Source organism: Dermacentor silvarum, chromosome 7 (assembly GCF_013339745.2).
Source record: "Dermacentor silvarum isolate Dsil-2018 chromosome 7, BIME_Dsil_1.4, whole genome shotgun sequence".
Taxonomy (NCBI): domain Eukaryota; kingdom Metazoa; phylum Arthropoda; class Arachnida; order Ixodida; family Ixodidae; genus Dermacentor; species Dermacentor silvarum.
This window is the reverse complement of record NC_051160.1, coordinates 144311962-144338429: the sequence shown is the minus strand read 5'-3', so window position 1 is coordinate 144338429 and position 26468 is coordinate 144311962. Positions and strand designations below refer to the sequence as shown.

Genomic DNA, 26468 nt, shown 5'->3' with positions numbered 1-26468 from the left:
TTGAAGTCGTGCTCGCGCCGTGCTTTCCAGCAGCTACGAAGGTTATAATGCAAGCGTAGTCGTGGTAAAGATGCATGCAACGAGTAATTAAAACGAGAATGCAAGGAAGCTTTTTTTTTTTTTTTTTTTCTTCCGGGGAGGTGGAACTCGAGCAGCGGGCGCAACCTAGCACCACGAGTTGTTGGATTGTTCGTTTTGTCGTTGCGAATGCAGGGCGAGGCGTTTTTAATTTTGTTAATTCATCTTTGAAGGAACAAAAGTCACTAACTGCAGCAACAAAAAATAAAATTAGGGCACAATAGGCCTGCGTTGCAGTGTTATGTGCAAGTGCACGATTGTTTTGTTTTGCTGAAGCCATTTATTTCAATTTCACTCCGCGCGTGGTCAATAGAGGGCTCAGTGCGTCCACCAGCGACACACTCGCGAAGAGAAGCGGCGGCGCCGGTGAGCCAATGGGCGCGCGCCGCTTGCTTTCCTCCTCGCCCCCCTTCCTCCGGCGGCGGCGAAGCCGAGTTGGGCCGCGCGCGCCCTGGAACACGGCATTCGCTTTCCTGACTCGCTCCGAAGCAGCAGCAACAGCCGAAATGTCTGGACGTGGCAAGGGCGGCAAGGGGCTCGGCAAGGGTGGCGCCAAGCGTCATCGCAAGGTCTTGCGTGACAACATCCAGGGCATCACCAAGCCTGCCATCCGTCGTCTCGCTCGCCGTGGTGGTGTCAAGCGCATCTCTGGCCTGATCTACGAGGAGACGCGCGGTGTCCTCAAGGTGTTCCTCGAGAACGTGATCCGGGATGCCGTCACCTACACTGAGCACGCCAAGCGCAAGACCGTCACAGCCATGGACGGTGGAGGAAGACGACGCTGCTTGTTCGCTGGCCGCTTCGCTCCTGCGTGTTTCCGAAAAAGGTCAGGTCCTGCCTTTTCTGCTGCCTTGTCCTGGTTGGTGGGCCTCCCTGAGCGTCTCAGGCTTCTCGCCGTGCCTGCAGTTTGCGTGCGGAGCCTGTTATTTCTCTTCCGGCCGGTTTTGGTGGCTGCCCTTCGATCGGCTGCCTCGCTGATGGGTGATACCCACTAGCGGGGCATGGCTGACACCCCCGCTGTTCTGCCGCTGCCAGGGGATGGCTCCCCTTCTGCGGGGGCTTCGACGCGATCGGACGAGTCGGCCTTCTCGTCCGATGGTGACCGCATGTTGAGAGCCGTGGATCTGGCCTCCCGCGGCGCGGGACCACCTGCTGCCTCTGCCGATCAGGTTGTCGAACCGGGCCGTGCTGCTGCCCCTTCCCCCGTACGGAGTCAAGTCGACGCCACCTTGACTGCATCATTTCACCGCGCTGTGGATCTGCAAAGGCAGATCACGGACATCCTCTTCGATACCAACTGCAAGGTGACCAATCATCACCGGTCCCTGATTTTGGGCCATCTGCGTGAGCTCATCCAGGAGTGTGCTGACTTGCGGGCTGTGGCGGCGCGGCAGTGTGGCCGTGCTGATGAGCTGTGCGACCAGCTCGAGCGGACCCGGGCGACAGGCGCTGGGGTTTCCCCTGGTGTTGCTCCGCCGACTTTGCCGCCTGCCTCGTACGCTGCGGTGGTCCGTGGTGGCGTGCCTGCGCGTGGGGCACCTGGTGCGGCGGGCCCGAGCCCTGGTCCTGTCGTGCCTCCTGGCGGTGCTACCGACTCTGCTATCAGGCGAGATCATGCCCACATCATGTTCTTGACCCCACTCGTACCCACTTCCACCGCGGCGGACGATTTATCGGCTGCCATGAAAAACAATGTCGACCTTGTTAAGGAGCGCATAGGTGACATTAGCGTCCGCAAGACTCCTCGCGGCCTCACCATTCTCTCCGATGACAAGGAGTCCATGGACAGGCTTAGAGCCGCACTTGAATCCAACGTGGTGACCAACACCACTATGTCTATTCGGTTTGCGCAGAAACGCAAGCCTCATGTTAAGTTAACTGGCGTCGATCCCGACGTACCCGCGGTCAACCTCATCGCGCAGCTGAACGCCAGAAACCCCACTTTAACTGTCGACCCTTCAACGTGTTCTGTGCGTACGTCTTTTAAGGAGCGGTCTGGCAATTTCACTCACGTGCTCGAGGTTGACCCGCCGACGTTCCGGTCACTCATGGCCCGCGGTCGCGTCGCCGTGGGGTGGACGTCAGCTGCCGTGGTGGAGGATGTTCATGTCCCTACGTGCACCTTCTGTGCGACATATGGTCATCCCCGCAGCGCTTGCCCTGTGCGACAGCAGGCGGACAGGGCCGTGTGCACGCGCTGCGCGGGTGACCACCTCGCAACTCAATGTACGGTCCGTGTGGGTGGCGCGGCTGTGTGCTGCAATGAATGCCGCAATGCGGGCACTCACGGCGCGCACCCCACGGGCGACAAATCCTGCCCTATCCTGGTCGGCAGAGTTGCTCGTCTGCGAGCGCGAACCGACTATGGCTGACGCTCCGAGCTTTTCAACGGGGGCGACGCGCGGCGGTCTCGGTGCGTTTGGGGCGGGGAGCGCGGTTCGCGGTTGCGCGGACTGGCGCGCTCTCTCGCCGTGGTCGTGCACGCACTCGGGACCGCCGCGCTTATCCCTTCACTGTGGCGTGCCGCGTTTCCTTGTTCGCCTTTCATTTTCTCCTTGCTTCACACGTTCTGCCTACTCCTGGGTCTCCTTATCGATGCCCCCTCCTTTTCGGGGTGTGGGTATATGCAGTACTACGAGCGTGCGGTCACGAGTGTGGGTCCCTGCTTTAGGCATTCTTTTCTGGCCTCGCCGGATGGCGTTCCACCATGGCTAATGTTACAGGGCTCAAATTTTTACAGGCCAATATGGACCACACTCGTGACGCGACGAAACTCCTTGTGGAGCATATGACACGCGGAGGCTTTGCCTTCGCCTTCGTGTCTGACCCCTACACGTGCGCTGACAGGATCCCGAACGTGCCTCCCACTATTACCATCTTCCATGCACCGGCGCGCCCACGGGTGATGTTGCTGGCTCGCGCTCCCGGGTTTGATTTCTTTCCCCTGTACCTCTCGCAGCTGGTGGTTGCCGTCAGTTGCGAGGGCCCGGGGCATTCTTTCATTCTTGTAGCGACGTACGCTCCACCCCATCGCCCGCTGGACCCGATTCTCGATGAACTAGCCCAGTGCTTCTCGCGTTTCCCGTCGCGAGCTTTCATTCTTGCCGGTGATTTTAACGCGAAGCATCCACTTTGGGGTCCTGCTCCCAGTGATGCACGTGGGGTTCAGCTTGTGCAGTTTGCCTGCGCTAACGAATTGCGAGTTCTTAATAGTCCCGACTCTCCTCCGACTTTTGATACCCCCTACGCGAGCTCCTGGATCGACGTGTCGTTGGCGTCTCTTTCATTGACGCGTGCGGGGTTTGCCTGGTCAGTGTCTGATTCCGACACGCTATCCGACCACAGGTACCTCGAATTCTCCTTCTCGGGCATGCCCGGTGTGAGGAAGAAACGTCTAACTAACTTCGCACGTGCCCAGATCCTGGACTCGTTAGACCGCTCCGTGTGGTTTGACCGCGTCCTTGGGTGTCGGTTTTCTTCGTGCATGGCCCTTGACCTCGTCTTGGCGCAATTTTATCGTCTTTACGATGCCCTTCACGCACGCAACCTGCGCGCGGTCAAGCCGCGTGCTACTTCAGGCAACGCCTGGTGGACGCCACAGCTGGCCGCTGAGCGGTCGAGGGTGCGCGCTATGCGACGAAGGCTCCAACGGACGCGTGATCCTGCCCTGCGCATTGTGTTCAGGGCACAATACGCTCGCACCTTTGCCTCTTATAAAAGAAATATTCGGCACGCCAAAGACACGTTTGACAGGTCCCTGTGCCAGGAGCTTTCGACCCGCAACCTTTTCGGTGACCCTTTTAAGCTGGCGTTTGCCAAGCTGTCGCCACCGACGCATCTGCCTCCACTTTTTCAAACGGATGGCAATCTGACCTCTTCGGTTCTCAGCTCTGCCGCATTACTCTTACGAGTGCATGTTGGTGCCGATGATCCTGCTGAGGACACCGAATTTCATCGTCGCGTGCGATGTGTCGTCGACGCTCCTTATCCTCGCACTGCCGACGATTTTCCCTTCTCGCTCACGGAGGTGGAGCACGCTGTTTCTTTGGGCAACCCTCGCGCGGCGCCGGGGCTGGACGGGCTTACCGCCGCATTCATTCGGAACCTGTTCCGCCTTAAACCCCAATTTTTTCTTCGCATCTTTAATGCTGCACTCGCTTTGGGGCATTTTCCCTCCTGTTGGAAGGCGGGCAGGATTATCTTCATTACAAAACCTGGCCGTCCCCTCGACCAACCTTCGGCCTACCGCCCCATTGTGATGAACTCCCTCTTTGGCAAAATTCTTGAACGTCTCCTCAATTCCCGGCTCTACTACTTTCTCTGCTCCCGCAATCTCATTCATCCCCGCCAATTTGGCTTCACTCATGCGCGGAGCGCCCCTCTAGCCCTGTATGCCTTGCGGCAACGCCTGTTTTCGCTTAAAACAGCGAAGACCCCGGCGGTGTTGATTTCGCTGGACTTCACCGGCGCTTTCGACAGCGTTTGGCATGCCGCGGTGTTGTTCTTCTTGCGTAAGCACCACTGCCCCGCCAACCTCTACCATTTGCTTCGTTCCTTTCTCTCGGGCCGGAGGGTGGTTTATCGGTCCAGTGCAGGCGAGGTTTCGGCATGCCCTTCCATAGGCAGCCCACAGGGTTCGCCTATTAGTCCTCTCCTGTGGAACATTATCATCCACTCCCTCCTGGACCTCGACTTCCCTCCTGGCGTTCATGTTCAGGCGTACGCCGACGACACAATTGTTTTACTATCTGGCACTTCGCGTCTGCAGCTGCAGGCATTAGCAGAATCTGTTCTCACCTTGATCTGTAATTGGGCCGCACAGAACAAGGTCAAAATTAGTTCTCAAAAATCATTTTTTGTTTTCTTCAATAATGGGCACATTGGAACGTCGAAACGCCGTCCGTCTATTCGTTTGGACGGTGTCTTTCTTCAACACAAGGATCACATTAAACTGCTCGGCGTGGTCTTTGACGATCGGCTTAACTTCTTTGCCCATGTTGAGTATATTAAAACTAAAGCCGAGCTATTGGTATCCCGATTGCTAAATTTCTTCCGTCTGCACTACTCCCTTGCTCCCGCTACTATTCGGCGGTTGTATCGCCAGGTTCTGTTGCCTGCAGTTGCATATGCGTCGCCCGTCTGGTGGCCCCCTTTTCCGTCGGTCCACCTCGTTGCTCGGGTGAATTCCGTGCAACGATCAATCCTGGTCGCGATCACTGGTGCCTATCACACCACCCGTACGTCGGCCCTTCACATCCTGGCTAACTGTCCCCCCCTTACCGTGGAGTTAGACCGCCTCGCTGCGGAGTTCTCCATTTTCACCCTGCGGCAAGTTACCCATTACGGCCCCACAACCATCTACCCGGCCCAGGTGGAATATCCTTGTCCTCAATGGACCGATCACCCGCGTGAGAGGTACCGCTTTCCGTTCACGCGGTTAACACCTCCTCAGGCGGCGCAGCTGACTCGTGCGCGGGCGTATCACGTTTTTACGGATGGCTCCTTCTGCAACAATGCGGCCGGCGCCGCTTTTGTTGCGTTTGAGCCAACCGGTCGCCTGACTGCGGTTCGGAAGTTCTGCTTATTGGGGGCCTCTAGTGCGTATGCCGCTGAGGTGTATGCCATGTCGGAGGCGCTCACTTACGCGGCGTCTGTGCGTGGCAGGGCTCCGGTGTACCTGTACACCGACTGCTTGTCCCTCCTCGCCTCGCTCTCCGGTCTCCATGCTACGGACGCGCGCGTGCGACACATGAAGCGTGCGCTGCATGCCTTGCACGCCGGTGGTCGCCGCATTCTTCTGTTTCATGTCCCGGGGCACCGGGGAGTGGCGGGTAATGAGCTTGCAGACTTGGCTGCGTCGTCTGCTCGTTCGACAGGGATGGTTCGGCCTTGTGCCGCTTCCTTTCGAACTATCCGCCACCGTTTTTTCGCTATTGCCAAAAACCAGTGGCATGCCTATTGGTCTCGAGAGGGGGTCGATACGTCCCTTTATCGCTGGGTGCGTAGTGTGCACGCCGTCCCTCCTTGGTTCCCCCCGAACCGCCATCTCGCACGACTCATGACGGAACATGGGCATTTCCCTCATTATCTGCATCGGTTTAATCTGAGTTCCTCGAGTCTGTGCGTGTGTGGGGAGGAGTGTGACGGCGTGCTCCACTACTTTACTGTGTGCCCGCGCACTGCGGACATTGCCGCTCAGTTGCGGACTGAGTGCAATGTCCGTGACATTATCACGCCTGACGTTTTCCCGCGGTTGCTTCATAGTAAGCGATCGCGGGCGTTACTCTTACGCCTGACTCACACCATTACTTCCCTCGTGCCGGCTGTTCCCCGTCTGTCTGCTCTACCTGACGCTTCTTGACTTTTACTCCTCTTTTACCTGCCCTTTTTTCATCCCCTTTTCGCCTCATATCCGCTTACATATCCCTCATGTTACTCTTGCATGCTCGTTTCATGCCAGTTGCACAGTTTACGCCAACCATGGTGGGGTTCGCCCCGTGTCATCTGGCTTTAACTGCATGCATCATCCTCATATCGCTTGCCTTGCCCATCTCTTTCCTTGCTTTCCCATCCCCCTTCCTCTTTCCCTTTCCCAGTTTCTTGTAGCACTTAGCCTTGCGCAGGTCCCGGCTGGACTCGGTCTTCCTGCTTTCGAGGGGTGATCCCTTCCTGGTCCCACGAGTCGGCCCTGCCAGCTACACCTGCCTGCTGCTCAAGCCTTTGCCGTGCTTTTCATTTTCTCTCATGCAATAAACATGCAGAATCGTTGTGGATCACTGCCGAAGACCACCCCATACTCTCCCTCTTTCCCCCCGGAGCGCATTACTGGGTTTTTCGGTTGTTCTACTGGGACTACCAACCTTATTGTTTCTCGCTGCTTCCGCTTCCGCTCGCTGGATTTGCCTCCGAAACATTTTTTTTTCTTTAGGATTGGTTTTTTCTCGGAATTTGTCTTTGGGTTGTCAGCCTTGACGACCCCTCCTTTTTTTTTACATTTCTGATTGGTTTAATGCCCGTTATACCTTTCGGTGGTGCGGGCTTTCCCCCACTTTCTTTTTGATTCTTTTTTTCTGCGGGGGACAAACTAAGCCATGGACGTCGTGTACGCTCTGAAGCGCCAGGGCCGCACCCTCTACGGTTTCGGAGGCTAAGCAGCTGCACACGTGCCCGGCGTCGTTTGCCAGCAGCGCACCGAACTCCTGTGAAGAACCCAACAGCCCTCTTCAGGGCTACCCACTTGATGCTTCGGCAGTGATCCGCAGGATTCGCGATCTCCTGATCCGTTTTCCCTCTTTGCATTCCATTTTCTTGTGATCGGTTATGGAGCGTGCCCAGCAGCCGTGCGCGAGACGCGCGGTGAATTTGGTCAGGTGAGCGAGCGCAACCGCGTTTATTCACAGTAGGTGGTAGCGTAAGGCGAGCTTTTTGCTACATGCGTTTGCGCTCGCTACTAAGTGCCGCATTGCTAAAATTTCAACGCTGTGCTACTGCGACGTGCTGTTCGTTGGTGCAGCACCGCTGTCGTGTTTGATTGGGACTGAATGAGGCAGCCGCAGTGGAATGGCAATGGGGGGGGGGGGGAACAAAATAAGATAATAATAATAATAAAGAGGTCATTTTGCAGCGCTAAAATCTCAGATGCTGGCCTGTTCCACATTCCATTGCATCCTATAGAGTCCGATGGGCGGCGGGGAATCAGCGCCGTGCGACTGACGTGTGAAACCAAAGGGTAAATTTACTAGCTAGCTAGGTAGGTGCGTATATCGAGGCACAAAAAGGGTCGCGCGAAGCAGACTCACTTTCGTTTTATTATTTTCACTAGCACCGGTTGTTTTCTCGTGCGTCGGTGTTCGTGGTCGTGCTGGCCAATCGCGCTGTGACGAGTATAGGAAAATGAGGCCATGGCTCAAGGGGTAGACAAATTAAATTACACAAGGCAGTGGCATACATGCGCATTGTTTTGATGAAACGCGGCAGTTGTTCAATAATTGTGTCCCCCTTATTGTGTCTTTCTGAATGCGGTCACACTCGGCGTTCGTGAAGCTTCCGGGGAGCCAACTCTGACTTGCCCATTCAAATACATGTAGCACGCAATAAAAATATTTTACGATGCAACCACTCGGCTCATGTGAACGAAACTTGTCGCATGAGAGAGAGAGAGCGGAAGGCACTTAAGGGAGCAGATATTTCATGGAGTGCGTGGAATGTAATGCACAAAACTAAGTAAGCGAACATTACACAACTCAGTAGCTGAAAGCCATACCGCAATCGTCTAAACTACACAAAGAGAACAAACAACACATGTAAAGAGGAGAAATGTGATACATAAATTTGCACGCTATGTGAGAAACTGTTGCTTTGTTTGCAAAAAGTGATGCACGCACGTGAGCAGTATAGTTTACTGAGGTGTACTTGAATTGTGTTCGCTTTAGTTGTATTGATATTTGCGGAATTGCCTTTTCCATTTCTATCGCTGAATTACGGAGGTAGAAGATTGAAGGGTTTCCCTCCTGTGCATTTGACTTTTCAACAACGATTGTAATTAAAATTAGGGCATAAATAAAGAAACTCCCGCTGATCCGGCCACTGCGCAGTAGCTGCCGAGAAGAGCGATTTTTCCGCCAGCCGCAGAGCTGAGCTTTACCGAAATAAGTCGGCAGGAGTGCCATTGCTCCTGCGGTGAACTCGTTCCGGGGAGGGGGAATGAACCAGAGAAAGCTAGCCCGTGGGAATAACGAAGAAACAATGTAGGTGCTGTCTGAAGCACGGTGTGGTTATGACGATTGTTGGTGTCATGTGGAAGAAAAACAAACAACAATGCGGCGTCAACAGGCATTACCTGAAAGTAAAAAAAAAAAAAAGCGTGCGGTTATTAGGTGCAGCATAGCGAGGGCTTCCGGATTCGTAAGATTGGGGGGTTGTCTGAGAGCGGCGGCCGCCGTGTGTGTGAGTGGTTTTGAAAAGGAAGAGAAGAGAAAAGTGCAGCGCCGTAACTGCCTCTCGACGCGGGCCGCAAAGCACTCGTTGATAGCACGGTGAATGATTGTGTAAAGGCCCTGCGTGGTATTGGCTGTGCGTAGCTTTTGAAGGCCGAATCAGCTGTCGCAGTCTGTTAACGCGCGTTACACACCTGCCTAAGTATATGCGAAGTGTGGTGTTCAGATATATGTACATGGGAAAGTGCGCTAGCGAGCGTGTACGTGCGAGATAGCTTGCTGGCGACTTCGCGACCAGAAAAGATGAAGTTGGCTTCCCAGAAGGTATCGTGGAGTCGTAGCGATTCACATCAATGCAGCGGACGTTGCTCACACGTTTCACGCGCGTTTTGCGTCGCCCGCAGTTGTCGCCATGTGCCGGGATCGCGAGGTGGGTGCTGAGGTGACCGCCGCCAGCAGTAATGGTGCGGTCTCACATCAGGTGGTGCCACTTCGCGATGCGTGCCGGTATGGCGGTGATTGTGGTGTTGGCTGAAACGAAAGAGAACGGCGCAGCATGCTGTCATGTTTAAATGCAATTCAATTGCCTCGACATGCGCTCTGCCTAGCCGCGAACAACGCGGACGCGCGAAAACGGCTGGCTTCCAGCATCCTGGCGAACGCCGGCGTGCGCGCCGCCCCGCGTACGGACACGGCTGCGCTGGCGTTGGCCAATCGGCGGCGGGTGAGTTGGAGAGGGGAAGAGCACTGAGGGGAAGCACGACCGCGCTGTGCGCAGGGGCCAGCAGTCTCACTCCGGCAGTCGACGAGTTTGGACGCTCCCGTCTCCTTCTTCCGCTATGGCCAGGACAAAGCAAACCGCCCGCAAGAGTACCGGCGGGAAGGCTCCGCGTAAGCAGCTTGCCACCAAGGCTGCTCGCAAGAGTGCACCTGCCACCGGCGGTGTCAAGAAGCCGCATCGTTATAGGCCGGGCACCGTGGCCCTGCGTGAAATCCGTCGTTACCAGAAGTCGACCGAGCTGCTGATCCGCAAGCTGCCGTTCCAGCGCCTGGTGAGGGAAATCGCGCAGGACTTCAAGACCGACCTGCGATTCCAGAGCTCGGCTGTGATGGCTCTTCAGGAGGCTAGCGAGGCCTACCTGGTCGGTCTCTTCGAGGACACCAACCTGTGCGCCATCCATGCCAAGCGCGTTACCATCATGCCCAAGGACATCCAGCTGGCCCGCCGCATCCGTGGCGAGCGTGCCTAAGTTCGACCGCTGTCTGCACCGCGCAGCCTTGCGTCAGGCAAGCAACACAAAACGGTCCTTCTCAGGACCACCTACATGTCTGCTTCGGCTACGGGAATACGCGAGACCACGTACTCCGAACCGTACCCCTCTCGGTGTGGTCTGTCTGTGTGTGCTCGGCTGGATGGGATATATACATATGCTGAGGAGGCGAGGTGGTGCTTCGCACGATACGCAAGTGGTAAGTACTGACCGAGCACGAATCAAAATAAAGTGCCTGTGCTAGTTGTTTCGTGCTCGAAAACAAAATTACAACGACAGCAGATGTTGCGTGCAAGCTTTCGTGCAGTTCGCGATGGAAAAACCACTACTAGCAAGAGGAAAAATAGCATTTTTTTTTTTTCCCTTCCTTTACGGCGTTCGTATATGCAGAATGAACGTGTTGAGAGACAGCTATCGCGCTGCACTTTAAGCGTATCTTTCACCCTTTGCAACTATAGTATCTCTCTGTAGCTCATCACGAGGCCAATATCGCTGAAAAAAAAAAAAAAAAATGAAGAAGCACAGTTTAACGTGTTCGATATATCAATGGCAAAGTCTCCGTTTCAGTAGCGCTTTTTCCATCATGGACGTGTTTAGCACACGCCCAAATGACGGCTATTCGTTCGTCTAGCGATGTGTGCATCACTCGCTTGTCCACGTTTATTCGAGCAAAGTCTGTGTATGTGGCGCAATCATAAGGGCCGGCTCGCGTTCGTCTTTCTTTCTTGCTCCTCCCGAGGCAATTGATAGCGCCGGCGAATGCTGGCCAATTAATTACGTGCAGCGAGAGATTCTAGCAGCAATCTCACCGAGCCACGATTGCGGTCGTTTAGAAAGAAAAATTCAAACAGAGGGAAACGGGTGCGGAGAACGGGATTGCAAAGCAACACCCTGCCGTCACACGCATTTTGGGTGGTCCTGACAAGGACCGTTGGGTTGTCGTGCGAGGACGAGCCTGCAACTCCGGCTTGATGGAGGGAGAGCAGCTCGCTTACGCCTTCTTCTCGGTCTTCTTGGGCAGAAGCACGGCTTGGATGTTGGGCAACACGCCGCCCTGCGCGATGGTAACGCCGGAGAGCAGCTTGTTCAGCTCCTCGTCGTTGCGGATGGCCAGCTGCAGGTGGCGGGGGATGATCCTGGTCTTCTTGTTGTCGCGAGCCGCGTTGCCGGCGAGCTCGAGCACTTCGGCAGCCAGGTACTCGAGGACGGCCGCGAGGTAGACGGGAGCGCCCGCTCCGACGCGCTCAGCGTAGTTTCCCTTGCGCAGGAGACGGTGGATACGGCCCACGGGGAACTGGAGACCCGCACGGCTGGAACGGGTCTTGCTCTTGCCCTTTGCCTTGCCTCCTTTGCCACGTCCGGACATGGTGATGCTGCTGCTGATGAGACGAGAGACGACAACTAATGTGCTACTCTCGCGATCTCTCAACGATGTGTGCGTGGTTGTGCAGGTTCCGGCCGCCGCGACCACGCTCAGGGGAGCGCGGGAGAGGGCGAGAAGCCGCGCGGACCAATGGCGCGCGCGGCTTCCGCGGGTCGCGTGAACACCCCTCCCCCAAATAAAAGGCCGGCGTAACGCGGCGACGCGCGTAGTCCGATCTCGCTCGCTCGCCTGATCGCATCGCATCGCTATGCCTCCCCAGCCGAGCGGTAAGGCCGTGAAGAAGGCCGGCAAGGCGCAGAAGAATGTGCGCGCCACCGACAAGAAGAAGAAGAAGCGCCGCAGGAAGGAGAGCTTCTCCATCTACATCTACAAGGTGCTGAAGCAGGTGCACCCCGACACTGGAGTCTCCAGCAAGGCCATGTCCATCATGAACAGCTTCGTGAACGACATCTTCGAGCGCATCGCCGCCGAGTCGTCCCGTCTGGCTCACTACAACAAGCGCTCGACCATCACGAGCCGGGAGATCCAGACTGCCGTGCGTCTGCTGCTGCCGGGCGAGCTGGCCAAGCACGCCGTGTCCGAGGGCACCAAAGCCGTCACCAAGTACACCAGCTCCAAGTAGGCGACCGAGCGCTCGACCGCCCAGCCAACACCCAACGGCTCTTGTCAGAGCCACCCAAAGTGTCTGCATTGGCATTGGGATGTAGCGAGAATCTCGCGACGATTCCGTCCGTTTTCCCTCTTGTTTTGTTTACGTGTTGCGTGCGCTTTCCGACAGCGCGCCTCTTAGTAGTAGAAAAAACATAACAACATGCACTGAGCACAACAACAGGCACACGAGCATGCATAATGCGCGTTCCTACTAGTGCGAACGACGGAATGCGTGTTGTAACGCTGCGTCGGTCGATAGTTTTGCCTTATGCGAGCCGAGCGTAGTGTAGTGTAATTATTACAACGCAGCTTCTTGTCCTCTCTCTCTCTTTTTTTTTTTTTTTTTTTTTCCGACGCGGTCTTGCGGCTCGCTCGCCTGTACGTTTGCGAAAAGCAATTGCGTCTACGAGAACGTACTCTTGGCGGCGGTTGACACGCATACGACTGTCCTCGAGGCTGGAGTGCTGAATTAAAAGCCTCCTGCAAGGGCAGTGTCATGTTTAGATGTGAGCGGTGTAGCAGGGACTGGGCAGCGCAAATCGCTTGACAGGTGCAAGAAATGTCCTAGCTAGAGGAACACTGATTAGGAGAAACTTCAAGTAATATTAGCAAAATGCTGCGCGCGCTTTCCGCAAACTGCTATGGCCGTTTAAAGGGTAAAAAAGTTTGTGATTAAGTGCAGCGCGATAACTGTCTCTCCGTGGAGGAGACGCGCTGCGCGCCGGCGGCAATGGCCGAGAGGAGGAGGAGGTCGGGGCTCTCTATCCTCGCCCTCTTCCGTCCCCCAGAATGCTGGATTGGAACCACGCGGGCGTGTTTGGCTATTTCGGCTGCCGTTATCTGGGAGATTACGCAAGCTATGACGACGAAATTTGACGGTCGTGTTGCCACAAGGGGACGCAGCCTAAGCGCAAAATTTAAAACGCCTAAGGCGAACCGATCACGAGTGCTGGCTGTTTAGCGATTCGTGACCAAGTGAACGATGGTCGCGCGGCTCAGCTTGAAGTCGTGCTCGCGCCGTGCTTTCCAGCAGCTACGAAGGTTATAATGCAAGCGTAGTCGTGGTAAAGATGCATGCAACGAGTAATTAAAACGAGAATGCAAGGAAGCTTTTTTTTTTTTTTTTTTTTCTTCCGGGGAGGTGGAACTCGAGCAGCGGGCGCAACCTAGCACCACGAGTTGTTGGATTGTTCGTTTTGTCGTTGCGAATGCAGGGCGAGGCGTTTTTAATTTTGTTAATTCATCTTTGAAGGAACAAAAGTCACTAACTGCAGCAACAAAAAATAAAATTAGGGCACAATAGGCCTGCGTTGCAGTGTTATGTGCAAGTGCACGATTGTTTTGTTTTGCTGAAGCCATTTATTTCAATTTCACTCCGCGCGTGGTCAATAGAGGGCTCAGTGCGTCCACCAGCGACACACTCGCGAAGAGAAGCGGCGGCGCCGGTGAGCCAATGGGCGCGCGCCGCTTGCTTTCCTCCTCGCCCCCCTTCCTCCGGCGGCGGCGAAGCCGAGTTGGGCCGCGCGCGCCCTGGAACACGGCATTCGCTTTCCTGACTCGCTCCGAAGCAGCAGCAACAGCCGAAATGTCTGGACGTGGCAAGGGCGGCAAGGGGCTCGGCAAGGGTGGCGCCAAGCGTCATCGCAAGGTCTTGCGTGACAACATCCAGGGCATCACCAAGCCTGCCATCCGTCGTCTCGCTCGCCGTGGTGGTGTCAAGCGCATCTCTGGCCTGATCTACGAGGAGACGCGCGGTGTCCTCAAGGTGTTCCTCGAGAACGTGATCCGGGATGCCGTCACCTACACTGAGCACGCCAAGCGCAAGACCGTCACAGCCATGGACGTCGTGTACGCTCTGAAGCGCCAGGGCCGCACCCTCTACGGTTTCGGAGGCTAAGCAGCTGCACACGTGCCCGGCGTCGTTTGCCAGCAGCGCACCGAACTCCTGTGAAGAACCCAACAGCCCTCTTCAGGGCTACCCACTTGATGCTTCGGCAGTGATCCGCAGGATTCGCGATCTCCTGATCCGTTTTCCCTCTTTGCATTCCATTTTCTTGTGATCGGTTATGGAGCGTGCCCAGCAGCCGTGCGCGAGACGCGCGGTGAATTTGGTCAGGTGAGCGAGCGCAACCGCGTTTATTCACAGTAGGTGGTAGCGTAAGGCGAGCTTTTTGCTACATGCGTTTGCGCTCGCTACTAAGTGCCGCATTGCTAAAATTTCAACGCTGTGCTACTGCGACGTGCTGTTCGTTGGTGCAGCACCGCTGTCGTGTTTGATTGGGACTGAATGAGGCAGCCGCAGTGGAATGGCAATGGGGGGGGGGGGAACAAAATAAGATAATAATAATAATAAAGAGGTCATTTTGCAGCGCTAAAATCTCAGATGCTGGCCTGTTCCACATTCCATTGCATCCTATAGAGTCCGATGGGCGGCGGGGAATCAGCGCCGTGCGACTGACGTGTGAAACCAAAGGGTAAATTTACTAGCTAGCTAGGTAGGTGCGTATATCGAGGCACAAAAAGGGTCGCGCGAAGCAGACTCACTTTCGTTTTATTATTTTCACTAGCACCGGTTGTTTTCTCGTGCGTCGGTGTTCGTGGTCGTGCTGGCCAATCGCGCTGTGACGAGTATAGGAAAATGAGGCCATGGCTCAAGGGGTAGACAAATTAAATTACACAAGGCAGTGGCATACATGCGCATTGTTTTGATGAAACGCGGCAGTTGTTCAATAATTGTGTCCCCCTTATTGTGTCTTTCTGAATGCGGTCACACTCGGCGTTCGTGAAGCTTCCGGGGAGCCAACTCTGACTTGCCCATTCAAATACATGTAGCACGCAATAAAAATATTTTACGATGCAACCACTCGGCTCATGTGAACGAAACTTGTCGCATGAGAGAGAGAGAGAGCGGAAGGCACTTAAGGGAGCAGATATTTCATGGAGTGCGTGGAATGTAATGCACAAAACTAAGTAAGCGAACATTACACAACTCAGTAGCTGAAAGCCATACCGCAATCGTCTAAACTACACAAAGAGAACAAACAACACATGTAAAGAGGAGAAATGTGATACATAAATTTGCACGCTATGTGAGAAACTGTTGCTTTGTTTGCAAAAAGTGATGCACGCACGTGAGCAGTATAGTTTACTGAGGTGTACTTGAATTGTGTTCGCTTTAGTTGTATTGATATTTGCGGAATTGCCTTTTCCATTTCTATCGCTGAATTACGGAGGTAGGAAGATTGAAGGGTTTCCCTCCTGTGCATTTGACTTTTCAACAACGATTGTAATTAAAATTAGGGCATAAATAAAGAAACTCCCGCTGATCCGGCCACTGCGCAGTAGCTGCCGAGAAGAGCGATTTTTCCGCCAGCCGCAGAGCTGAGCTTTACCGAAATAAGTCGGCAGGAGTGCCATTGCTCCTGCGGTGAACTCGTTCCGGGGAGGGGGAATGAACCAGAGAAAGCTAGCCCGTGGGAATAACGAAGAAACAATGTAGGTGCTGTCTGAAGCACGGTGTGGTTATGACGATTGTTGGTGTCATGTGGAAGAAATACAAACAACAATGCGGCGTCAACAGGCATTACCTGAAAGTAAAAAAAAAAAAAAGCGTGCGGTTATTAGGTGCAGCATAGCGAGGGCTTCCGGATTCGTAAGATTGGGGGGTTGTCTGAGAGCGGCGGCCGCCGTGTGTGTGAGTGGTTTTGAAAAGGAAGAGAAGAGAAAAGTGCAGCGCCGTAACTGCCTCTCGACGCGGGCCGCAAAGCACTCGTTGATAGCACGGTGAATGATTGTGTAAGGGCCCTGCGTGGTATTGGCTGTGCGTAGCTTTTGAAGGCCGAATCAGCTGTCGCAGTCTGTTAACGCGCGTTACACACCTGCCTAAGTATATGCGAAGTGTGGTGTTCAGATATATGTACATGGGAAAGTGCGCTAGCGAGCGTGTACGTGCGAGATAGCTTGCTGGCGACTTCGCGACCAGAAAAGATGAAGTTGGCTTCCCAGAAGGTATCGTGGAGTCGTAGCGATTCACATCAATGCAGCGGACGTTGCTCACACGTTTCACGCGCGTTTTGCGTCGCCCGCAGTTGTCGCCATGTGCCGGGATCGCGAGGTGGGTGCTGAGGTGACCGCCGCCAGCAGTAATGGTGCGGTCTCACATCAGGTGGTGCCACTTCGCGATGCGTGCCGGTATGGCGGTGATTGTGGTGTTGGCTGAAACGAAAGAGAACGGCGCAGCATGCTGTCATGTTTAAATGCAATTCAATTGCCTCGACATGCGCTCTGCCTAGCCGCGAACAACGCGGACGCGCGAAAACGGCTGGCTTCCAGCATCCTGGCGAACGCCGGCGTGCGCGCCGCCCCGCGTACGGACACGGCTGCGCTGGCGTTGGCCAATCGGCGGCGGGTGAGTTGGAGAGGGGAAGAGCACTGAGGGGAAGCACGACCGCGCTGTGCGCAGGGGCCAGCAGTCTCACTCCGGCAGTCGACGAGTTTGGACGCTCCCGTCTCCTTCTTCCGCTATGGCCAGGACAAAGCAAACCGCCCGCAAGAGTACCGGCGGGAAGGCTCCGCGTAAGCAGCTTGCCACCAAGGCTGCTCGCAAGAGTGCACCTGCCACCGGCGGTGTCAAGAAGCCGCATCGTTATAGGCCGGGCACCGTGGCCCTGCGTGAAATCCGTCGTTACCAGAAGTCGACCGAGCTGCTGATCCGCAAGCTGCCGTTCCAGCGCCTGGTGAGGGAAATCGCGCAGGACTTCAAGACCGACCTGCGATTCCAGAGCTCGGCTGTGATGGCTCTTCAGGAGGCTAGCGAGGCCTACCTGGTCGGTCTCTTCGAGGACACCAACCTGTGCGCCATCCATGCCAAGCGCGTTACCATCATGCCCAAGGACATCCAGCTGGCCCGCCGCATCCGTGGCGAGCGTGCCTAAGTTCGACCGCTGTCTGCACCGCGCAGCCTTGCGTCAGGCAAGCAACACAAAACGGTCCTTCTCAGGACCACCTACATGTCTGCTTCGGCTACGGGAATACGCGAGACCACGTACTCCGAACCGTACCCCTCTCGGTGTGGTCTGTCTGTGTGTGCTCGGCTGGATGGGATATATACATATGCTGAGGAGGCGAGGTGGTGCTTCGCACGATACGCAAGTGGTAAGTACTGACCGAGCACGAATCAAAATAAAGTGCCTGTGCTAGTTGTTTCGTGCTCGAAAACAAAATTACAACGACAGCAGATGTTGCGTGCAAGCTTTCGTGCAGTTCGCGATGGAAAAACCACTACTAGCAAGAGGAAAAATAGCATTTTTTTTTTTTCCCTTCCTTTACGGCGTTCGTATATGCAGAATGAACGTGTTGAGAGACAGCTATCGCGCTGCACTTTAAGCGTATCTTTCACCCTTTGCAACTATAGTATCTCTCTGTAGCTCATCACGAGGCCAATATCGCTGAAAAAAAAAAAAAAAAAAAATGAAGAAGCACAGTTTAACGTGTTCGATATATCAATGGCAAAGTCTCCGTTTCAGTAGCGCTTTTTCCATCATGGACGTGTTTAGCACACGCCCAAATGACGGCTATTCGTTCGTCTAGCGATGTGTGCATCACTCGCTTGTCCACGTTTATTCGAGCAAAGTCTGTGTATGTGGCGCAATCATAAGGGCCGGCTCGCGTTCGTCTTTCTTTCTTGCTCCTCCCGAGGCAATTGATAGCGCCGGCGAATGCTGGCCAATTAATTACGTGCAGCGAGAGATTCTAGCAGCAATCTCACCGAGCCACGATTGCGGTCGTTTAGAAAGAAAAATTCAAACAGAGGGAAACGGGTGCGGAGAACGGGATTGCAAAGCAACACCCTGCCGTCACACGCATTTTGGGTGGTCCTGACAAGGACCGTTGGGTTGTCGTGCGAGGACGAGCCTGCAACTCCGGCTTGATGGAGGGAGAGCAGCTCGCTTACGCCTTCTTCTCGGTCTTCTTGGGCAGAAGCACGGCTTGGATGTTGGGCAACACGCCGCCCTGCGCGATGGTAACGCCGGAGAGCAGCTTGTTCAGCTCCTCGTCGTTGCGGATGGCCAGCTGCAGGTGGCGGGGGATGATCCTGGTCTTCTTGTTGTCGCGAGCCGCGTTGCCGGCGAGCTCGAGCACTTCGGCAGCCAGGTACTCGAGGACGGCCGCGAGGTAGACGGGAGCGCCCGCTCCGACGCGCTCAGCGTAGTTTCCCTTGCGCAGGAGACGGTGGATACGGCCCACGGGGAACTGGAGACCCGCACGGCTGGAACGGGTCTTGCTCTTGCCCTTTGCCTTGCCTCCTTTGCCACGTCCGGACATGGTGATGCTGCTGCTGATGAGACGAGAGACGACAACTAATGTGCTACTCTCGCGATCTCTCAACGATGTGTGCGTGGTTGTGCAGGTTCCGGCCGCCGCGACCACGCTCAGGGGAGCGCGGGAGAGGGCGAGAAGCCGCGCGGACCAATGGCGCGCGCGGCTTCCGCGGGTCGCGTGAACACCCCTCCCCCAAATAAAAGGCCGGCGTAACGCGGCGACGCGCGTAGTCCGATCTCGCTCGCTCGCCTGATCGCATCGCATCGCTATGCCTCCCCAGCCGAGCGGTAAGGCCGTGAAGAAGGCCGGCAAGGCGCAGAAGAATGTGCGCGCCACCGACAAGAAGAAGAAGAAGCGCCGCAGGAAGGAGAGCTTCTCCATCTACATCTACAAGGTGCTGAAGCAGGTGCACCCCGACACTGGAGTCTCCAGCAAGGCCATGTCCATCATGAACAGCTTCGTGAACGACATCTTCGAGCGCATCGCCGCCGAGTCGTCCCGTCTGGCTCACTACAACAAGCGCTCGACCATCACGAGCCGGGAGATCCAGACTGCCGTGCGTCTGCTGCTGCCGGGCGAGCTGGCCAAGCACGCCGTGTCCGAGGGCACCAAAGCCGTCACCAAGTACACCAGCTCCAAGTAGGCGACCGAGCGCTCGACCGCCCAGCCAACACCCAACGGCTCTTGTCAGAGCCACCCAAAGTGTCTGCATTGGCATTGGGATGTAGCGAGAATCTCGCGACGATTCCGTCCGTTTTCCCTCTTGTTTTGTTTACGTGTTGCGTGCGCTTTCCGACAGCGCGCCTCTTAGTAGTAGAAAAAACATAACAACATGCACTGAGCACAACAACAGGCACACGAGCATGCATAATGCGCGTTCCTACTAGTGCGAACGACGGAATGCGTGTTGTAACGCTGCGTCGGTCGATAGTTTTGCCTTATGCGAGCCGAGCGTAGTGTAGTGTAATTATTACAACGCAGCTTCTTGTCCTCTCTCTCTCTCTTTTTTTTTTTTTTTCTTATCCGACGCGGTCTTGCGGCTCGCTCGCCTGTACGTTTGCGAAAAGCAATTGCGTCTACGAGAACGTACTCTTGGCGGCGGTTGACACGCATACGACTGTCCTCGAGGCTGGAGTGCTGAATTAAAAGCCTCCTGCAAGGGCAGTGTCATGTTTAGATGTGAGCGGTGTAGCAGGGACTGGGCAGCGCAAATCGCTTGACAGGTGCAAGAAATGTCCTAGCTAGAGGAACACTGATTAGGAGAAACTTCAAGTAATATTAGCAAAATGCTGCGCGCGCTTTCCGCAAACTGCTATGGCCGTTTAAAGGGTAAAAAAGTTTGTGATTAAGTGCAGCGCGATAACTGTCTCTCCGTGGAGGAGACGCGCTGCGCGCCGGCGGCAATGGCCGAGAGGAGGAGGAGGTCGGGGCTCTCTATCCTCGCCCTCTTCCGTCCCCCAGAATGCTGGATTGGAACCACGCGGGCGTGTTTGGCTATTTCGGCTGCCGTTATCTGGGAGATTACGCAAGCTATGACGACGAAATTTGACGGTCGTGTTGCCACAAGGGGACGCAGCCTAAGCGCAAAATTTAAAACGCCTAAGGCGAACCGATCACGAGTGCTGGCTGTTTAGCGATTCGTGACCAAGTGAACGATGGTCGCGCGGCTCAGCTTGAAGTCGTGCTCGCGCCGTGCTTTCCAGCAGCTACGAAGGTTATAATGCAAGCGTAGTCGTGGTAAAGATGCATGCAACGAGTAATTAAAACGAGAATGCAAGGAAGCTTTTTTTTTTTTTTTTTTTCTTCCGGGGAGGTGGAACTCGAGCAGCGGGCGCAACCTAGCACCACGAGTTGTTGGATTGTTCGTTTTGTCGTTGCGAATGCAGGGCGAGGCGTTTTTAATTTTGTTAATTCATCTTTGAAGGAACAAAAGTCACTAACTGCAGCAACAAAAAATAAAATTAGGGCACAATAGGCCTGCGTTGCAGTGTTATGTGCAAGTGCACGATTGTTTTGTTTTGCTGAAGCCATTTATTTCAATTTCACTCCGCGCGTGGTCAATAGAGGGCTCAGTGCGTCCACCAGCGACACACTCGCGAAGAGAAGCGGCGGCGCCGGTGAGCCAATGGGCGCGCGCCGCTTGCTTTCCTCCTCGCCCCCCTTCCTCCGGCGGCGGCGAAGCCGAGTTGGGCCGCGCGCGCCCTGGAACACGGCATTCGCTTTCCTGACTCGCTCCGAAGCAGCAGCAACAGCCGAAATGTCTGGACGTGGCAAGGGCGGCAAGGGGCTCGGCAAGGGTGGCGCCAAGCGTCATCGCAAGGTCTTGCGTGACAACATCCAGGGCATCACCAAGCCTGCCATCCGTCGTCTCGCTCGCCGTGGTGGTGTCAAGCGCATCTCTGGCCTGATCTACGAGGAGACGCGCGGTGTCCTCAAGGTGTTCCTCGAGAACGTGATCCGGGATGCCGTCACCTACACTGAGCACGCCAAGCGCAAGACCGTCACAGCCATGGACGTCGTGTACGCTCTGAAGCGCCAGGGCCGCACCCTCTACGGTTTCGGAGGCTAAGCAGCTGCACACGTGCCCGGCGTCGTTTGCCAGCAGCGCACCGAACTCCTGTGAAGAACCCAACAGCCCTCTTCAGGGCTACCCACTTGATGCTTCGGCAGTGATCCGCAGGATTCGCGATCTCCTGATCCGTTTTCCCTCTTTGCATTCCATTTTCTTGTGATCGGTTATGGAGCGTGCCCAGCAGCCGTGCGCGAGACGCGCGGTGAATTTGGTCAGGTGAGCGAGCGCAACCGCGTTTATTCACAGTAGGTGGTAGCGTAAGGCGAGCTTTTTGCTACATGCGTTTGCGCTCGCTACTAAGTGCCGCATTGCTAAAATTTCAACGCTGTGCTACTGCGACGTGCTGTTCGTTGGTGCAGCACCGCTGTCGTGTTTGATTGGGACTGAATGAGGCAGCCGCAGTGGAATGGCGATGGGGGGGGGGGGAACAAAATAAGATAATAATAATAATAAAGAGGTCATTTTGCAGCGCTAAAATCTCAGATGCTGGCCTGTTCCACATTCCATTGCATCCTATAGAGTCCGATGGGCGGCGGGGAATCAGCGCCGTGCGACTGACGTGTGAAACCAAAGGGTAAATTTACTAGCTAGCTAGGTAGGTGCGTATATCGAGGCACAAAAAGGGTCGCGCGAAGCAGACTCACTTTCGTTTTATTATTTTCACTAGCACCCGTTGTTTTCTCGTGCGTCGGTGTTCGTGGTCGTGCTGGCCAATCGCGCTGTGACGAGTATAGGAAAATGAGGCCATGGCTCAAGGGGTAGACAAATTAAATTACACAAGGCAGTGGCATACATGCGCATTGTTTTGATGAAACGCGGCAGTTGTTCAATAATTGTGTCCCCCTTATTGTGTCTTTCTGAATGCGGTCACACTCGGCGTTCGTGAAGCTTCCGGGGAGCCAACTCTGACTTGCCCATTCAAATACATGTAGCACGCAATAAAAATATTTTACGATGCAACCACTCGGCTCATGTGAACGAAACTTGTCGCATGAGAGAGAGAGAGAGCGGAAGGCACTTAAGGGAGCAGATATTTCATGGAGTGCGTGGAATGTAATGCACAAAACTAAGTAAGCGAACATTACACAACTCAGTAGCTGAAAGCCATACCGCAATCGTCTAAACTACACAAAGAGAACAAACAACACATGTAAAGAGGAGAAATGTGATACATAAATTTGCACGCTATGTGAGAAACTGTTGCTTTGTTTGCAAAAAGTGATGCACGCACGTGAGCAGTATAGTTTACTGAGGTGTACTTGAATTGTGTTCGCTTTAGTTGTATTGATATTTGCGGAATTGCCTTTTCCATTTCTATCGCTGAATTACGGAGGTAGGAAGATTGAAGGGTTTCCCTCCTGTGCATTTGACTTTTCAACAACGATTGTAATTAAAATTAGGGCATAAATAAAGAAACTCCCGCTGATCCGGCCACTGCGCAGTAGCTGCCGAGAAGAGCGATTTTTCCGCCAGCCGCAGAGCTGAGCTTTACCGAAATAAGTCGGCAGGAGTGCCATTGCTCCTGCGGTGAACTCGTTCCGGGGAGCGGGAATGAACCAGAGAAAGCTAGCCCGTGGGAATAACGAAGAAACAATGTAGGTGCTGTCTGAAGCACGGTGTGGTTATGACGATTGTTGGTGTCATGTGGAAGAAATACAAACAACAATGCGGCGTCAACAGGCATTACCTGAAAGTAAAAAAAAAAAAGCGTGCGGTTATTAGGTGCAGCATAGCGAGGGCTTCCGGATTCGTAAGATTGGGGGGTTGTCTGAGAGCGGCGGCCGCCGTGTGTGTGAGTGGTTTTGAAAAGGAAGAGAAGAGAAAAGTGCAGCGCCGTAACTGCCTCTCGACGCGGGCCGCAAAGCACTCGTTGATAGCACGGTGAATGATTGTGTAAGGGCCCTGCGTGGTATTGGCTGTGCGTAGCTTTTGAAGGCCGAATCAGCTGTCGCAGTCTGTTAACGCGCGTTACACACCTGCCTAAGTATATGCGAAGTGTGGTGTTCAGATATATGTACATGGGAAAGTGCGCTAGCGAGCGTGTACGTGCGAGATAGCTTGCTGGCGACTTCGCGACCAGAAAAGATGAAGTTGGCTTCCCAGAAGGTATCGTGGAGTCGTCGCGATTCACATCAATGCAGCGGACGTTGCTCACACGTTTCACGCGCGTTTTGCGTCGCCCGCAGTTGTCGCCATGTGCCGGGATCGCGAGGTGGGTGCTGAGGTGACCGCCGCCAGCAGTAATGGTGCGGTCTCACATCAGGTGGTGCCACTTCGCGATGCGTGCCGGTATGGCGGTGATTGTGGTGTTGGCTGAAACGAAAGAGAACGGCGCAGCATGCTGTCATGTTTAAATGCAATTCAATTGCCTCGACATGCGCTCTGCGTAGCCGCGAACAACGCGGACGCGCGAAAACGGCTGGCTTCCAGCATCCTGGCGAACGCCGGCGTGCGCGCCGCCCCGCGTACGGACACGGCTGCGCTGGCGTTGGCCAATCGGCGGCGGGTGAGTTGGAGAGGGGAAGAGCACTGAGGGGAAGCACGACCGCGCTGTGCGCAGGGGCCAGCAGTCTCACTCCGGCAGTCGACGAGTTTGGACGCTCCCGTCTCCTTCTTCCGCTATGGCCAGGACAAAGCAAACCGCCCGCAAGAGTACCGGCGGGAAGGCTCCGCGTAAGCAGCTTGCCACCAAGGCTGCTCGCAAGAGTGCACCTGCCACCGGCGGTGTCAAGAAGCCGCATCGTTATAGGCCGGGCACCGTGGCCCTGCGTGAAATCCGTCGTTACCAGAAGTCGACCGAGCTGCTGATCCGCAAGCTGCCGTTCCAGCGCCTGGTGAGGGAAATCGCGCAGGACTTCAAGACCGACCTGCGATTCCAGAGCTCGGCTGTGATGGCTCTTCAGGAGGCTAGCGAGGCCTACCTGGTCGGTCTCTTCGAGGACACCAACCTGTGCGCCATCCATGCCAAGCGCGTTACCATCATGCCCAAGGACATCCAGCTGGCCCGCCGCATCCGTGGCGAGCGTGCCTAAGTTCGACCGCTGTCTGCACCGCGCAGCCTTGCGTCAGGCAAGCAACACAAAACGGTCCTTCTCAGGACCACCTACATGTCTGCTTCGGCTACGGGAATACGCGAGACCACGTACTCCGAACCGTACCCCTCTCGGTGTGGTCTGTCTGTGTGTGCTCGGCTGGATGGGATATATACATATGCTGAGGAGGCGAGGTGGTGCTTCGCACGATACGCAAGTGGTGAGTACTGACCGAGCACGAATCAAAATAAAGTGCCTGTGCTAGTTGTTTCGTGCTCGAAAACAAAATTACAACGACAGCAGATGTTGCGTGCAAGCTTTCGTGCAGTTCGCGATGGAAAAACCACTACTAGCAAGAGGAAAAATTGCATTTTTTTTTTTCCCCTTCCTTTACGGCGTTCGTATATGCAGAATGAACGTGTTGAGAGACAGCTATCGCGCTGCACTTTAAGCGTATCTTTCACCCTTTGCAACTATAGTATCTCTCTGTAGCTCATCACGAGGCCAATATCGCTGAAAAAAAAAAAAAAAAAATGAAGAAGCACAGTTTAACGTGTTCGATATATCAATGGGAAAGTCTCCGTTTCAGTAGCGCTTTTTCCAGTTTAGCACACGCCCAATTGACGGCTATTCGTTCGTCTAGCGATGTGTGCATCACTCGCTTGTCCACGTTTATTCGAGCAAAGTCTGTGTATGTGGCGCAATCATAAGGGCCGGCTCGCGTTCGTCTTTCTTTCTTGCTCCTCCCGAGGCAATTGATAGCGCCGGCGAATGCTGGCCAATTAATTACGTGCAGCGAGAGATTCTAGCAGCAATCTCACCGAGCCACGATTGCGGTCGTTTAGAAAGAAAAATTCAAACAGAGGGAAACGGGTGCGGAGAACGGGATTGCAAAGCAACACCCTGCCGTCACACGCATTTTGGGTGGTCCTGACAAGGACCGTTGGGTTGTCGTGCGAGGACGAGCCTGCAACTCCGGCTTGATGGAGGGAGAGCAGCTCGCTTACGCCTTCTTCTCGGTCTTCTTGGGCAGAAGCACGGCTTGGATGTTGGGCAACACGCCGCCCTGCGCGATGGTAACGCCGGAGAGCAGCTTGTTCAGCTCCTCGTCGTTGCGGATGGCCAGCTGCAGGTGGCGGGGGATGATCCTGGTCTTCTTGTTGTCGCGAGCCGCGTTGCCGGCGAGCTCGAGCACTTCGGCAGCCAGGTACTCGAGGACGGCCGCGAGGTAGACGGGAGCGCCCGCTCCGACGCGCTCAGCGTAGTTTCCCTTGCGCAGGAGACGGTGGATACGGCCCACGGGGAACTGGAGACCCGCACGGCTGGAACGGGTCTTGCTCTTGCCCTTTGCCTTGCCTCCTTTGCCACGTCCGGACATGGTGATGCTGCTGCTGATGAGACGAGAGACGACAACTAATGTGCTACTCTCGCGATCTCTCAACGATGTGTGCGTGGTTGTGCAGGTTCCGGCCGCCGCGACCACGCTCAGGGGAGCGCGGGAGAGGGCGAGAAGCCGCGCGGACCAATGGCGCGCGCGGCTTCCGCGGGTCGCGTGAACACCCCTCCCCCAAATAAAAGGCCGGCGTAACGCGGCGACGCGCGTAGTCCGATCTCGCTCGCTCGCCTGATCGCATCGCATCGCTATGCCTCCCCAGCCGAGCGGTAAGGCCGTGAAGAAGGCCGGCAAGGCGCAGAAGAATGTGCGCGCCACCGACAAGAAGAAGAAGAAGCGCCGCAGGAAGGAGAGCTTCTCCATCTACATCTACAAGGTGCTGAAGCAGGTGCACCCCGACACTGGAGTCTCCAGCAAGGCCATGTCCATCATGAACAGCTTCGTGAACGACATCTTCGAGCGCATCGCCGCCGAGTCGTCCCGTCTGGCTCACTACAACAAGCGCTCGACCATCACGAGCCGGGAGATCCAGACTGCCGTGCGTCTGCTGCTGCCGGGCGAGCTGGCCAAGCACGCCGTGTCCGAGGGCACCAAAGCCGTCACCAAGTACACCAGCTCCAAGTAGGCGACCGAGCGCTCGACCGCCCAGCCAACACCCAACGGCTCTTGTCAGAGCCACCCAAAGTGTCTGCATTGGCATTGGGATGTAGCGAGAATCTCGCGACGATTCCGTCCGTTTTCCCTCTTGTTTTGTTTACGTGTTGCGTGCGCTTTCCGACAGCGCGCCTCTTAGTAGTAGAAAAAAACATAACAACATGCACTGAGCACAA

The 26468-nt window shown here is 55.2% G+C and overlaps 10 protein-coding genes across 10 annotated transcripts; 7 read left to right on the top strand and 3 right to left on the bottom strand.

Moving 5' to 3' along the window:
* Positions 1-563: 563 nt before the first annotated feature.
* Positions 564-7229, top strand: LOC125946489 (histone H4-like). Its single transcript, XM_049670006.1, has 2 exons — positions 564-843; positions 7168-7229. Exons 1-2 carry the CDS (start codon positions 585-587, stop codon positions 7227-7229), a joined length of 321 nt encoding a protein of 106 aa, XP_049525963.1. The 5' UTR covers positions 564-584.
* Positions 7230-9718: 2489 nt separating this feature from the next.
* Positions 9719-10375, top strand: LOC125946476 (histone H3). Its single transcript, XM_049669983.1, has one exon. The coding sequence runs from the start codon at positions 9854-9856 to the stop codon at positions 10262-10264; it is 411 nt and encodes a 136-aa protein (XP_049525940.1). The 5' UTR covers positions 9719-9853; the 3' UTR covers positions 10265-10375.
* Positions 10376-11276: 901 nt separating this feature from the next.
* On the bottom strand, positions 11277-11660 carry LOC119459248 (histone H2A-like). Its single transcript, XM_037721064.2, has one exon. The coding sequence runs from the start codon at positions 11649-11651 to the stop codon at positions 11277-11279; it is 375 nt and encodes a 124-aa protein (XP_037576992.1). The 5' UTR covers positions 11652-11660.
* Positions 11661-11913: 253 nt separating this feature from the next.
* Positions 11914-12291, top strand: LOC119458545 (histone H2B). The gene has a single exon (XM_049670003.1). The coding sequence runs from the start codon at positions 11917-11919 to the stop codon at positions 12289-12291; it is 375 nt and encodes a 124-aa protein (XP_049525960.1). The 5' UTR covers positions 11914-11916.
* A 1614-nt stretch (positions 12292-13905) lies between these two features.
* LOC119458560 (uncharacterized) lies at positions 13906-21210 on the top strand. The gene is made up of 3 exons (XM_037720399.2): positions 13906-14203; positions 16815-17174; positions 20885-21210. Exons 1-3 carry the CDS (start codon positions 13906-13908, stop codon positions 21208-21210), a joined length of 984 nt encoding a protein of 327 aa, XP_037576327.1.
* LOC125946485 (histone H2A-like) lies at positions 18270-18650 on the bottom strand. Its single transcript, XM_049669997.1, has one exon. It carries the CDS (start codon positions 18642-18644, stop codon positions 18270-18272), a length of 375 nt encoding a protein of 124 aa, XP_049525954.1. The 5' UTR covers positions 18645-18650.
* Positions 18907-19284, top strand: LOC119458546 (histone H2B). Its single transcript, XM_037720383.2, has one exon. The coding sequence runs from the start codon at positions 18910-18912 to the stop codon at positions 19282-19284; it is 375 nt and encodes a 124-aa protein (XP_037576311.1). The 5' UTR covers positions 18907-18909.
* A 2591-nt stretch (positions 21211-23801) lies between the features above and the next one.
* On the top strand, positions 23802-24476 carry LOC119458523 (histone H3). Its single transcript, XM_037720360.2, is given in 1 exon segment — positions 23802-24476. A coding segment is annotated over 1 exon segment (642 nt). The 5' UTR covers positions 23802-23834.
* A 772-nt stretch (positions 24477-25248) lies between these two features.
* Positions 25249-25632, bottom strand: LOC119459247 (histone H2A). Its single transcript, XM_037721063.2, has one exon. It carries the CDS (start codon positions 25621-25623, stop codon positions 25249-25251), a length of 375 nt encoding a protein of 124 aa, XP_037576991.1. The 5' UTR covers positions 25624-25632.
* Positions 25633-25885: 253 nt separating this feature from the next.
* On the top strand, positions 25886-26263 carry LOC119458516 (histone H2B). Its single transcript, XM_037720354.2, has one exon. It carries the CDS (start codon positions 25889-25891, stop codon positions 26261-26263), a length of 375 nt encoding a protein of 124 aa, XP_037576282.1. The 5' UTR covers positions 25886-25888.
* The last annotated feature ends 205 nt before the right edge of the window (positions 26264-26468 follow it).

Bases quoted from the DNA above. Each gene is read 5' to 3' on its own strand.
- LOC125946489 (XM_049670006.1), top strand. From the start codon at position 585: ATGTCTGGACGTGGCAAGGGCGGCAAGGGGCTCGGCAAGGGTGGCGCC. The intron at 844-7,167 runs GTGGAGGAAGAC...GGACAAACTAAG, and splicing joins GACCGTCACAGCCATGGACG to CCATGGACGTCGTGTACGCT.
- LOC125946476 (XM_049669983.1), top strand. From the start codon at position 9,854: ATGGCCAGGACAAAGCAAACCGCCCGCAAGAGTACCGGCGGGAAGGCT.
- LOC119459248 (XM_037721064.2), bottom strand. From the start codon at position 11,651: ATGTCCGGACGTGGCAAAGGAGGCAAGGCAAAGGGCAAGAGCAAGACC.
- LOC119458545 (XM_049670003.1), top strand. From the start codon at position 11,917: ATGCCTCCCCAGCCGAGCGGTAAGGCCGTGAAGAAGGCCGGCAAGGCG.
- LOC119458560 (XM_037720399.2), top strand. From the start codon at position 13,906: ATGTCTGGACGTGGCAAGGGCGGCAAGGGGCTCGGCAAGGGTGGCGCC. The intron at 14,204-16,814 runs GTTTCGGAGGCT...GCAGTCGACGAG, and splicing joins CCAGGGCCGCACCCTCTACG to TTTGGACGCTCCCGTCTCCT. The intron at 17,175-20,884 runs GCGCCATCCATG...GCTCCGAAGCAG, and splicing joins CTTCGAGGACACCAACCTGT to CAGCAACAGCCGAAATGTCT.
- LOC125946485 (XM_049669997.1), bottom strand. From the start codon at position 18,644: ATGTCCGGACGTGGCAAAGGAGGCAAGGCAAAGGGCAAGAGCAAGACC.
- LOC119458546 (XM_037720383.2), top strand. From the start codon at position 18,910: ATGCCTCCCCAGCCGAGCGGTAAGGCCGTGAAGAAGGCCGGCAAGGCG.
- LOC119459247 (XM_037721063.2), bottom strand. From the start codon at position 25,623: ATGTCCGGACGTGGCAAAGGAGGCAAGGCAAAGGGCAAGAGCAAGACC.
- LOC119458516 (XM_037720354.2), top strand. From the start codon at position 25,889: ATGCCTCCCCAGCCGAGCGGTAAGGCCGTGAAGAAGGCCGGCAAGGCG.